This window comes from Pelodiscus sinensis, chromosome 19 (assembly GCF_052426305.1).
Source record: "Pelodiscus sinensis isolate ZL-2025 chromosome 19, ASM5242630v1, whole genome shotgun sequence".
NCBI lineage: Eukaryota > Metazoa > Chordata > Testudines > Trionychidae > Pelodiscus > Pelodiscus sinensis.
This window is the reverse complement of record NC_143070.1, coordinates 4,128,856-4,141,362: the sequence shown is the minus strand read 5'-3', so window position 1 is coordinate 4,141,362 and position 12,507 is coordinate 4,128,856. Positions and strand designations below refer to the sequence as shown.

The following is a 12,507-nucleotide window of genomic DNA, read 5'->3' as shown; positions in this document are numbered from 1 at the left end:
AGTGACAGGTCGATGGACAGAACCTGCAGCCTGAGGGGCTGTTTGCTGCTGCAGAAAGTGCCTCGTGCAGCCGCAACAATTCTTAGACGTTACAAAGATACGAAAATGCTCCTCCCCTTCCAGCAGAGGAACCTGCAGGCAGCTGATACAGAGTCAGCAGCATGTGGGCTGGAAGGTGGAAGCAGGTTCATCAGCTGTCTGACCAGCTGCTAACAACCCGAATATAAGGAGTCATCCTCAGCCACAACAGGGATAGCCTGCAGGTGCCCTGATACCACGGTGAGGGGCACAGCCTATTGTTTTGGCATGTTTTGATAAAAGAGGCGCGTGCCTCAGTTTCCCTACTGGTTTCAAAAGGATTCTGTTTCTCTTTGGGACAGTGACTGATACACCGAACCTGCTTGGATCCATAGCACGGCATGATCCATGTCTGGATGGAGAGTCAGCAATTATGTCTTGGCGACAAGGAGTCCGGTAGCACTTTATAGACTAACAGATGTACTGGAGCATAAGCTTTTGTGGGCAAAGACCCACTTCGTCAGATGCATGTAGTGGAAATTTCCAGAGGCAGGTATAAATATGGAGGCAAGAATCAGGCTAGAGATAGGCACAATAGAATTCTGGAGGGACAGGACAGGCTATTCTCTGATGGACCCACACAAATCAATACAGTGCCAGCGGCTACTCACCCCACATCCCCAGCGCTAGCACAGCGATCACCAGGACAAGGTTTCCAATCCATCCGACCCACAGAGCTGTGCGGTGCCACCGGGGACTCCGGGCACCTGTAAGAACCAACCTCAGGTGGGAGACAGTTGGGATCTGGTGCATGAAATACTGTTTCAAAGAAAAATACGGCCCCGAGATCACAGTGTGGGTGGAATCCTATGCCCATATAGAGTTCGTTAAATGATTGGGGTCTATCCACTCACTTACTCATCTTGTTTTCCTCTGTAGACCAGTCTGGACTGGCTGGAGAGCTGCCCATTTTTATAAAGGGATGAAATTTTGGACATTTTATTGAAAATGAGGATTAATATTGGCACTTTCCCCAATGTTTAATATTTCCCACATTTTAAAATGAAACCTTTCCCCCTCTTTTTTAATCCCGCACCGCATTTGCTTCTTGTTTTTCAGATTCTCTCTCTGTTCGAACACATTGTTCTAAACTATTTCTTGTGTTCAGTGTATGTCATGTCAATTTTCAGACCCTAACAGTCACGCAAAAGCCAGCTGAGTATCCAGGCAAAAATAGTTACAAATTGCATGTACCAATTAAAACAGAATTTGGCCATTGCAAATCTATAGTTTAGAGTCCACACTATGAACATCCAACTCAACTGTTATTTCTACCTTCCTTTCCACCAAGGGCAAGGACAGATATCTACATACATTGGAAAGCAAAGACCTTAGAACACAACTGGACATTAAATGGAATGAATCTGTAACAAATGCTAGGATTGGTCAAAGTCCAACAATACCTGATCTAACATTATCTAGAACAGAATTTGGTACATCCCAGGATGCATGTTAAGAATGAAACAGGACATTGGCCCTGGGCATCTAGAGGAATATGGAAAAGGGCCTAGAAAAGACTCCTTCCAGCAAACAGTCCTGAGAGAAAAAACTTACAGAATGTGACAGCCCAAAAGACATGCAAAGGGAGGCTCAGGATAGCTAGAGCTGGTGGACGCTGAGTCATGCCCTGAGCAACAGGGGAAGGATTCAGGATCACTAGTGTTATTTTTGCTTTCCCAGATTTGCTTTTCCCAAAGGTTTTCCATTTGCAACATTAGTGTCTGGAAACTTTTCCCCATTTGTAAGCACCTTGGCTGCGTCTAGACTGGCATGATTTTCTGCAAATGCTTTTAACGGAAAAGTTTTCTGTTAAAAGCATTTTCGGAACAGAGCGTTTAGATTGGCACGGACGCTTTTCCGCAAAAGTACTTTTTGCGGAAAAGTGTCCGTGCCAATCCAGACGCGCTTTTCCGCAAAAAAGCCCCGATCGCCATTTTCGCGATCGGGGCTTTTTTGTGCAAAACAAATCTGTGTAGCCCTTTTGGGCAAAAGCTTTGCGCAAAAGGGACTTTTGCCCTAACGGGAGCAGCATAGTATTTCCGCAAGAAGCACTGATTTCTTACAGCAGGAAGTCAGTGCTTTTGCGGAAATTCAAGTGGCCAGTGTAGACAGCTGGCAAGTTTTTCCGGAAAAGCGGCTGATTTTCTGGAAAAACTGGCCAGTCTAGACACAGCCCTTTGGTTTATAAGCACCTTTTCTGTTTCCATTGTCAAAGTTTAATTGTGATGTTGCCCAGCTGAGTTTTATCGGTCAGCTTATTCACACGGCATTCTATTATTTCAAATTGACCTTCTTTCCATCTTGAAGTCAGACTCACAGAAGCATAGGGATGGAAGAGACCTTCTATACTCATCTAGTCCATCATCCCCTCCCTCACCTCGTGCTGAGCCAGGAACAAGGTTGCCTAGGGCTTTACTGAACTGGTCTTTATTTTACCTAGTCCTGAAATCCTCCAGTTACAGAGTCTACAAACTCTCTAACTGACCTTTTTCAACGCATAACTCTCTTCACTGTTAGAAAGTTTCCCCCTAAAATCTCCCCTGCTGCAAATTAAGTAGGTTACTGTTTATTCCCTCCTTTAGTGGCCACAGAGAGCATGTGCTCAACATCTGCTTTGTAACAACCGTTTCCACATTAGGAAACTGGTATCATGACCCCCTGCCCTGGCCATCTCTTCTCTAGCCAGAACACATCTAGTTCTTTCAACCTGTCCTCACACGTCACATTTTCAAAGCCTCTTCTAGACTTTTTTCTCTCTTCAGAACAAGACAGTTCCCTCTTCCAAAAAGATCTCACTAATCCTACGTTCATACAGTGCCTTCAGGAAGGTGTCTGGGAAGGTTTTTATTCTTGTCAGGGCCCCAGGAGTCTGAGTCCATCCTGAAACAGTCTACAACCCCACAAACCACCAGCCAGAACTTGGTGGAATGTTGTTGGAGAAGGGCCGTCTGATGCACCTTCCCGACTGGGTGAATGTAGCCTGGACCTCCCTCTCCCCAGGATCCTACACCAACAGATCTCCTCACAACAGTGAGCTGTGACTGAAAGCTGATCCAAAGTATCCCAGCTACTTCCAAGAGGCCAGAGGGTCTCCCCGGCACAGCCCTGCTCTGGGGCAGGCACTGAGAGCAACAGGCTGCCAAGCAAAATCCATCCTGGGGTTTAACATGAATCCCTCGGGAAATAAAAGCCACTTACCAAAGGGCTGAGCTGAAAGGGGAGCCCTGGAGCCAGGAAAGCCAGAGGGGAGGTTCAGATCCGCATAGATGATCTCCCCAGCCATGGTGCAAGCATCTGAGAAGAGCTCACACACCTGGCTGTGTTGGCCGTACAGACTGCAGTGCGTACGTGCATGAGATTGATCTCAGTCCCACACCAGGAAATGTCACCTCTCAGAGAGCGGAATTCCACACCTCACATGCGACTGCAAAGGGTCCCTTCAGAGTGTCTGCAGCTTCAGTCGTGCAGCCCTAAACCCATGTCACAGGCCTTGAGATGCTGAGACTGGTGCAGCCTTGGGCCAGGGCTTTCAGATGCACCGTTGCAGTTTTAAACTCTAGTCACAGGGGCTAAACTGGCCTGGGAATGAAAAAACCTGGTTTTTAATCTCTGTGCTGACCTGCTGTGTGAATTTGCGCCGGTCTCTTCTTTTCTCTGCATGTTTCTCCTCCTGCTTCATTTCTATTTAGATTGTGGACTATTTGTGATACAGACTCCTTGTGTGTCTGGTCCCTACCCAGCACAACGGGGCCCTGATCCCAGCTGGGGCAGGGCCTGTCTCTCACTGTGTCTGTGCAGCGCCCGGCACAACAGAGCCCTGATCTCTCAGCTGTGAATCATCTCCACTTCATAGAATCATAAACTCCTAGGGCTCAGGAGGGATTGAGTCCAGCCCCCTGTCCAAAGCAGAACCAATCGCAACTCAATCATCCCAGCCAGGGCTTTGTCAAGCCGGGACTTAAACACCTCTAGGGATGGAGATTCCACCCCCTCCTTAGGGAACAAATTCCAGTGCTTTCCCATCCTCCTAGGAAAATAGTTTTTCCTAATATCCAACCTCGACCTCCCCCACTGTAACTTGAGACCATTGCTCCTTGTTCTGCCATCCGTCACTACTGAGAACAGCCTCTCTCCATCCTCTTTGGTACCTCCCTTCAGGAAGTTGCAGGCTGCTATCAAATCCCCCCTCACTCTTCTTGTCTGCAGACTAAACAAGCCCAAATCCCTCAGCCTCTCCTCGTAGGTCATGTGCTCCAGACCCCTAATCATTTTGGTCGCCCTCCGCTGGACCCTCTCCAGTGCGTCCACGTCCTTTCTGTAGTGGGGGGGCCCAGAACTGGACACAACACTCCAGATGTGGCCTCACTAGTGGCGAATCAAGGGATAATCACTTCTCTCACAGTTTGTAATTGGGTTCCTAAATACCTCCGAAGGTCTGGCCCTAAGTGACTTGCTGAGGTCACACACTAAGTTAGAGGCAGAACTTTGTAACCCAAATCTCTCAGGTCCCAGTCCAGTGTGTTAACCAGGAACCATCTTCGGTCTCGTTATCACCCCACGAAAGGACTTTCGTTCCATCCGGGAATTATTTGCCTGGAGCTGCTGTGGTGCCTGGCGTGTTGCTGAGGAAAGAGTTACTGAGATGTAGGATCGGAACGGATCCACAGCACTACCCTGGTTCCAAGAGTTCAGCAGAGGAGCTGATGGAGGAACCAACTAGCCAGAGTAATAACTGGCTGACATCTCGGATGATCTGTTCTGCAACCAGGACCTGAGCTCGCATCAGAAAATGTCACTGTCAGACCACAGTGAATGAGGTGAGAAGGCTGCCTTGTGACAGTGGTTAACAAGCATTCGGAACGTGCTAGGGCCTGATCCCCAGCTGCTGTGAATAGGCCCTGTTTCCGGTTGCATTCATGGGGGCTGCAGCCCCAGCCTGTGCACAGCAGTTTGTCTTCCAACGTGCATAGTGATGTGCACTGGGAAAAGCAATCCCCGCTACACAGACACAGTGATGGGGTCAGAACTGGCGTCTGCCATCCCAGAGGTAGATTTCAGCATGTCCAGGGATTGTTGTCTGAGAACAGCCACTCGGTGCAAAGCAGCCATCCCAGAGGTGAGGAGGGTGAGAGATTCCTGGAATCCAGTTCCTTACCAGGCCTCGTACTTAACAGGCAACATGGCTGTAGACAGGTCAAAAGAGTCTGCCCTAAAGGGTTGAATAGTTTCTTGGGCCCCTGGGTAGATGAGTTTGGGATCCACTAAGGAATGGTGGATCGCTGACACCTGTGATCCAGTCTCTTTCCCCACAATAACCTCCTTTCTGCCTGTCCTCACAGGCTACGCCTACACTGGCATGATTTTCCGGAAATGCTTGTCATGATTATGAGGGTTAGCCAGCAGCCTGGGGATTAAGGGTTTAACTACACCTAGCCAGGTGGAGTGACCAATAGGAATGTAGGTGGGATTTTTCAAACTGGGACAAAGGAATTTGGGTTTTTTTTCCCTCCCTTTTGTCTCTTGGAGAGAGTTCTCTGCAGCTACAGAGAGGGACAAGCATGTCTCTCGCTCTCTCTCCAATACATCATTCTTCATTTTCTGTAAGTAGGGTAAAGTTTAGGTAGTTTCGTTAGGTTTTATTGTGTTATGGATTGGGTATGGGATCTGAGATCTGGCACTGCTTAAAAGATGTTTTGGCTTTTCTTTGTAACTAAGTTCTAGGGCCATGGAGTTTCTCCATGAGTATATTTTGTTACCTTCCTATCTAGTCATTATACTTGCAACCAGAATATTGTTGTAATAATAAAAGTTCTTTCTTTTCTTTTATTAACCTGGCAGTGGTTAATGGTGTGCCCTGATTTTTATTTTAGGGGTGAGATTTCCCAAATGATCTTTCCCCTGGTTTCTTTAGCAACATTTGGGTGGTGGCAGTGGAAGTTTTATTCCCAAGATCTAGGTTTTTAAGATCTTGGGGGAAGTTTTATACCAAAGCCTGGTAGATAAGGCTTTGGGGTACACTTGCTGGCCCCCACTTCTGCATTTATCATGCCAGAGTGGGGAAGGAGCCATGACAATGCTTTTAACGGAAAAGTTTTCTGTTAAAAGCATTTTCGGAAAAGAGCGTCTAGATTGGCAGGATGCTTTTCCGCAGAAGTAGTTTTTGCGGAAAAGCGTCCATGGCCAACCTAGACACGGTTTTCCGCAAAAAAAGCCCCGATCGCCATTTTCGCCATCGGGGCTTTTTTGCGGAAAACAGTACTGTGCTGTCTACAATGGCCCTTTTGTGCAAAAGTCTTTTGGAAAAAGACTTTTGCCCGAACGGGAGCAGCATAGTATTTCCGGAAAAGCACTGATGATTTCACATGAGATCGTCAGTGCTTTTCTGGAAATTAAAGCGGCCAGTGTAGACAGCTGGCAAGTTTTTCCACAAAATCAGATGGAGCACAAACTTACAGGTAGTCAGCTATATGAGGGGGCTTGTTAGAGGAGGGCTCTGCCTCTGAGGGACAGACCCCAGCCTCAGCCTCCTTATTCCTATCTGTGTCCCCACCCTTGGAGACACAGCCGAGCTGGGGTTACCTGCTGGGTCAGGCTGGCACAGCTGGGATCGGACACGCTCCAGGCGGGTGCTGCAGGCTGCTGTGCTGGGGTCCCTGCTCCGAGGGGGTGTCGCTGCATCTCTGCTCCCAGCTCCACTGCTCCAGGGGCTGCTGGGGTCTGTCCCTTCTCGGACAGCAAGTGGGAAACAGCAAAGCAGCGTGGGTGGGGGTGTGGGGACCGGTCAGTGTGACGGGAGGTTGTTAGGTGGAAGGACGGGCAAAGAGTCCCATGGAGACACAGAGCCTGATCCAAAGCCTGGTCAGCCCCCTCTCCTCTCGCTCCAATGGGTTTCGAAGCAATCCCAAAGGTCAGGGATTGAAAATCAGTGGGGGGGGGGGGAGGGGTTGTGCCTAAATCACTGGGACCCCTTGGGAAACCCAGCCCGTGTTGGCATCTACCACCCAGCCCCCATCGCCAGAGCGGGCAGGGCTGCTTCCCCCATGGACAGGAAGGGGAAACTGAGGCACGCAGTGCCCCAAGGTGGCAGGGGACAGCCTCAATTCCAGGCTGGAGATGCGGGGGCGGGAGGGGGGGAGGCTCCGGCCAGGGACGGGGGCAGGGCCAGTCCCAGCCCCACAGGTGTGGGCATGGGGGGGGGGGCTGTTCCATGACGCGGTGACTCTGGGCAGAAGCCAAACGTCGCCTCCCCGAGGCGGCATCAGCACCTGCCCTGGGGTGGGAGCACGCGACTCCCAATGTTTAGTGGGACCAGCATGTGCCTCCCCCCCCCCCCCGCCCGCACCTCCTCTGCCCCCAGCCTCGCGCTCCAGCCTGGCTCCCTCGTGCCGGGAGGTGGGTGAGGGGCTGTGATCTGCGACACTCGGGGGGATGGGGGAAGCCTTCGGGGCTAAGTGGGGCCCCTGTGGGGGCGTCAGTGTGTGTTGATATCTACCCCCCTACCCCATGCTAAAATGCAGGGAACCCAGGAGTTCTGGCTCCCAGCCCCTCCCCCCACATTGTATCCCACTGCTCCCCCCCCCCAGCCACGTGTGTGCACCTGCCTCAGGTGGGCCTGGGGCCTCTGTGGGGGAGTGACACCCAGTGACTATTCTGGGGAGCCCCCAGCCTTGGAAATGTTCATAACAGCCCCATACAAAGCTGTCTGGGTTTTTCCTTGTGTGGGGGGGCGGGTGGGGGGGGTGTGAACTCTCATTACACCCCTTCCCATTCCTCAACGTCTGGGCCCCGTGTCCCACCCACCCCTCCAACTTGGCCCCTTGCGCACACTGTTCCCAACCTCCAAAATAGGGGGCAGGTTGGGGTGTGTGGCTAGAGCGCAGTGCACTGGGGGTAAGCGCTCCTGTGCAGGGCCCGTATGGGAGCCACGGATAAGGCAGAGCAGCCCCAAGGCTGTTCTAACCGACACAAGGAGCAGCCGGGCCCAGGTTTCAGGGAGCACAAAGGGGATTTTCAGCCCTTTTAATCTCATCCCCGCCCCCCCAGCTGCAGGAAGAGAGGCGCCGGGAAGAAGCCCCAGACCATGCACAGAGTTAATGGCGCCCGTCTCTCTGCAGGGGGCGCCAGGTGCAAATTCTGCCCCATGGACTGGCGGCTACGCGGGGACAAGTGCTACTGGGTCTCCAGAGAATATAAAACCTGGAACGAGAGCCACAGCGACTGCACCACGAGGGGCTCCCAGCTGCTGGTGATGCAGGACCGGGAGGAGCTGGTACAGGGGCCGGTAACACCCTGCTGGAGCTGCTCGTGCCGGGCTGGGCCTGGGTACGGCGTGTGGGGGCTTCGTAGAGACATGTCAGGGCTGGGTGTCTTATGGGATTTGGTACATTCCTATTTCTTATTAATAACAGGGTGTGCAAATCCCCTAGGCAGCTTTGACAATCCCAGCTTCAATCATACCCCCAGATCCGAGGCAGAGAGAGGCAGCTGAAAGCCCCAGTCCTCTCCCCCTTGGGGCGTGCCCAGCACAGCTCAGCTGGAGAAGAGGGGCTGGAGAGTGGGAGAAAGAGAGAAACGTGTGTGGTGAAGGAAGGTGCATGGGTCAGGGTGGGTAGGAAAACATTGGAAAGGGAGTGTCGGGAGAGGGACAGAACGGTGGACAGAAGGCGGTTGTGTGTGGACAGAGGGACAGGTTGTGGCTCGGTCTATGGGGGATGGACACAGGTGGGGATGGGGGGGCTCAGGGACAGATGGGGAGAGGAACAGAGATGGGGAGGGGTGGCTGCATACAGAGGGAGGGCTGAGCATAGTGCAGGGCAGCTGCCGGTAACTAGCAATACCAGGGGCTAGACAGACAGACGGACAGAAATTCTGTGGTGGCTGAAGTTGAGTTTGCAAGACAAGGGCCCAAGAGCCAGGTCTGGTCCCCAGCTGCCTGTCACCCCCTTCCCGCAGGAGGCCCTCCAGGACCTGACAGAAGGCAGAGCTCAGTTCTGGGTGGGACTGTCCTGCCCCTCCCCGGAAAAGGCCTGGACCTGGCTGGATGGCTCCCGGCTGGATCCGACGCCGTGAGCGATTCCTTGAGTCACTTGCTCTCCCTGCTGTGGGCACAAGGTTCTGGGACCAGGTGGGGGTGGGGGGGAAGGTCGGTGGTTCAGGGGCAGCTGAGTTCAGTGTCAGGTGATGCTGAGATGCCCCAAAGGGGAGGGCTGCCCAGCTGAGAGGGGGCCGGGTGGGAGCAGACGGGGCCATAGGGGTGGGAAGGATTGTGCATCCCCAGCACAGAGATGGCAGCTGGAGACCTGAGGAGGTGGCCCGGAGCCAAGGTGTGGAGGGAGCAGGGTAAATTTGCCCAGCCAGAGCCTTGGGGATTCCCAGAGAATGGGGTGGGGAAGAAGCTAACATGGAGCAGGCAGAGGCAGGAGGGAACCAGGGGGTCAGGGTGGGCACAGCCCGGTGGGCTGCAAGACAGGCAGGGCCTAGCTCAGCAGGGAGGAGGGGGTAAGAGCAGGTCTCTGAGCTCTGGGACAGGGCCTGGCATCAGAGCCCCTGGCCAGTCCCTGGCAGTGGTGGGGAGGAGCAGCCCCAGGGCAGAGCCGGAGGGGAGGACAGGGCAGCCGCGGATCCTGTTAGCCCAGGGAAGAGCCACCGCCGAGTGAGTGTGACCAACCGACAGGCGCTGACAGGGGCCCTCTCCTCTGTCCCGCAGGCTCCTGGTGCCACGCCTAGCCGAGGGGAACAGCTGTGGGGTGGTGAGGGGGAATCGGATCCATTCACAAAGCTGCAGCTCTGCACTCCAGTGGATTTGCCAGCGAGATGCCGTCCTCCTCTGAGCAGAGCGTCAATAACCCTTTCAAAAGGAAACTGAGCCTCAATGAAACCATCAGGAATGAAACTTTATATAGCGCCTGTCATGGGAGGCTCTCAAAGCTCATTCTAGAGCTGAGTAAGACTCATCATCCCCATTACATGTGTGGGGAAACTGAGGCAGAGGTACCGGAATTGACCTGCGGTGTCTGTGCAGCGCCCGGCACAACGGGGCCCTGTTCTGAGCTGGGGCAGGGACTGTCTCTCGCTGTGTCTGTGCAGCGCCCGGCACGACAGGGTCCTGATCTCTGTATGAGAGATTTGCCCACGGCCGAAAATAAACCCAGGTCATGCTGCTTGGATTTCCCCATACATTTATATGGGGCATCTGCCCCCTTGTGGCCTCAGCATGCCCAGACGAAAGGGAGAACTTGTGGCCAGCAAGACACCAGTAAGAAACTGGCCGGTTTGGTTTCAGGACCCAGCTGTGAATCAGCTGCTCTACTGCCCTGCTCTCTGGATATGCAGGTACGGCAGCAGCCTGGTACCAGTGTGTGATTTCTCCCCTGATTCTGCTCCGATGGCCGTAGATTTGCATCTCTGCTCGGGAGCCAAAGCTTGGACTTAAGACATGTGACTTGGAGCAGTCCTAGGAATGGCTCTTTATTCACCCACCTCCGCCCTGAGTAGTAACACACCAACCACCTCGGCAGCTCCTGCACCGCACGGTCCTCCTGACAGCTGATAACCACACATGATCACAGAAACTCGGTCACACAAAGGCTGTCTCTACACTGGGCCACTTATTCTGGAAAAGCAGCCGCTTTTCCGGAATAAGCTGAGAGCTGTCTACACTGGCCCCTTGAATTTCTGGAAAAGCAGTGACGATTTACTGTAAGAAATCAGCTGCTTTTCCGGAAAAACTATGCTGCTCCCGCTCGGGCAAAAGTCCTTTTTCCGGAAAACTGTTCCGGAAAAGGGTCAGTGTAGACAGCACAGTACTCTTTTCCGCAAAAAAGCCCCGATCGCGAAAATGACGATCGGGGCTTTTTTCCGGAAAAGCGCGTCTACATTGGCCACGGACGCTTTTCCGGAAAAAGAGCTTTTCCGGAAAAGCATCCTGCCAATGTAGACGTTCTTTTTCCGGAAATACTTATAACGGAAAACTGTTCCGTTTTAAGCATTTCCGGAAAAAGGTGCCTGTGTAGACACAGCCAAACTGTTACACGCCCTGTCTGTCACTCACACACATACCCACTCTGGGACACACCCTCACAAACCATTACTCTCTGTCTCTCTCTCTTTCTCACACACACACAGGCAGACACACACATACACACAACAGCGCACATTTCACACCTCCCGACACAGACTTGTATTGTTTTTATTTGGAACTTCCGACAATGCACATCAGTTCTCTGTAATTCCTTCATCATATGTGAGTGTAGTATTGTGACTGGCCTATGCTTTTCCTAATGTTTGTATTTCTCGCTGACACTTTAATTGTTTGAGTTCTAACCTGATCTAAGTTGAGTAATTATCTATGTGGTCATTTTAAATATATAATTATTATGAGACGGGTCCCAGTCCAAAGCCTGCACCCGCCCCCCCCCACCCCCCACACCACTCAATCCCCTACCCCAGCCCAGGGGAAGCAAGTGAGGATGGATGAGATTAAGTAGTTAACAGGAGCTGGAGTGAGTGGGGGCAGGGCCTTGGGGGGCAGGGCGGGGGCAGGGGCTTGCTCTCCGGGCAGGGCGAGGCTGTTCCGGTTTGTGCAATGAGAGAGAACAGCAGGTTTGTTACTAAGCGGTGCCTGCAATGTGGCTGTTGGTTAGCAAGTGGCTAGCAAGGGGAAGCTGTGGGTTTTTCTGGCTGGGCAGAGGATATCGGGGGTTCCTGGCACTTGGGAACAGTTTGGGATTGTGCAATAAATCATAATAGTTGGGGCTTTATACCAACACGCTCGGCTGTGAATTGATAAATAATGAATTGAACTCAGCACTCCTGAAAACTAGACCTGAAACAGGCACAGGACACGATTTACATTAAATAATTCAACTAGCTTCATTAGACTTAAAAATGGACCTTTTTATTGATACCCACCATTGTACTGCCAGCAAATTTAGTAATATGAACATACACCAGCAAACTCTGTATTTATCCACACGTAACAAGAACCAGTTTGTGGTTAACAGATCCAGTTAATTGTTTACAGCATAATCGTGGAGATCTCCACAGGAGAAAGAAAAATGAACTACATGTAGAACACATATGTCAATTTTTACACAGTGGCGACGTCTAGACTGGCATGATTTTCCGCAAATGCTTTTATCTGAAAAGTTTTTCCGTTAAAAGCATTTGCACAAGAGGGCTTATGCTACACTGGCCCTCTTGTGCAAAAACATTTGCACAAGAGGGCTTATCCCTGAGCAGGAGCATCATAGTATTTGCTCAAGAACACTGAAAATCTTATATAAGATCGTCAGTGTTCTTGCACAAATTCAAGCGGCCAGTGTAGACAGCTCGCAAGTTTTTCCACAAAAGCAGCCGCTTTTGAGGAAAAACTTGCCAGTCTAGACGCAGCCAGTGTGAAACTCATGCAAACATCTCTGATGTGACAAA

General features: G+C 51.8%; 1 protein-coding gene across 1 annotated transcript; it reads left to right on the top strand.

Moving 5' to 3' along the window:
* Window positions 1-8,200: 8,200 nt before the first annotated feature.
* Window positions 8,201-10,071, top strand: LOC149522063 (killer cell lectin-like receptor subfamily F member 1). The gene is made up of 3 exons (XM_089771462.1): window positions 8,201-8,458; window positions 9,031-9,143; window positions 9,785-10,071. Exons 1-3 carry the CDS (start codon window positions 8,219-8,221, stop codon window positions 9,906-9,908), a joined length of 477 nt encoding a protein of 158 aa, XP_089627588.1. The 5' UTR covers window positions 8,201-8,218; the 3' UTR covers window positions 9,909-10,071.
* Window positions 10,072-12,507: the final 2,436 nt, after the last annotated feature.

Excerpts from the sequence above, each read along its gene's own strand:
- LOC149522063 (XM_089771462.1), top strand. The coding sequence starts at position 8,219 with ATGGACTGGCGGCTACGCGGGGACAAGTGCTACTGGGTCTCCAGAGAA. Across the intron at positions 8,459-9,030 it reads TGGGTGTCTTATGGGATTTG|GAGGCCCTCCAGGACCTGAC; the intron begins GTACATTCCTAT and ends CCCTTCCCGCAG. Across the intron at positions 9,144-9,784 it reads TCCCGGCTGGATCCGACGCC|GCTCCTGGTGCCACGCCTAG; the intron begins GTGAGCGATTCC and ends TCTGTCCCGCAG.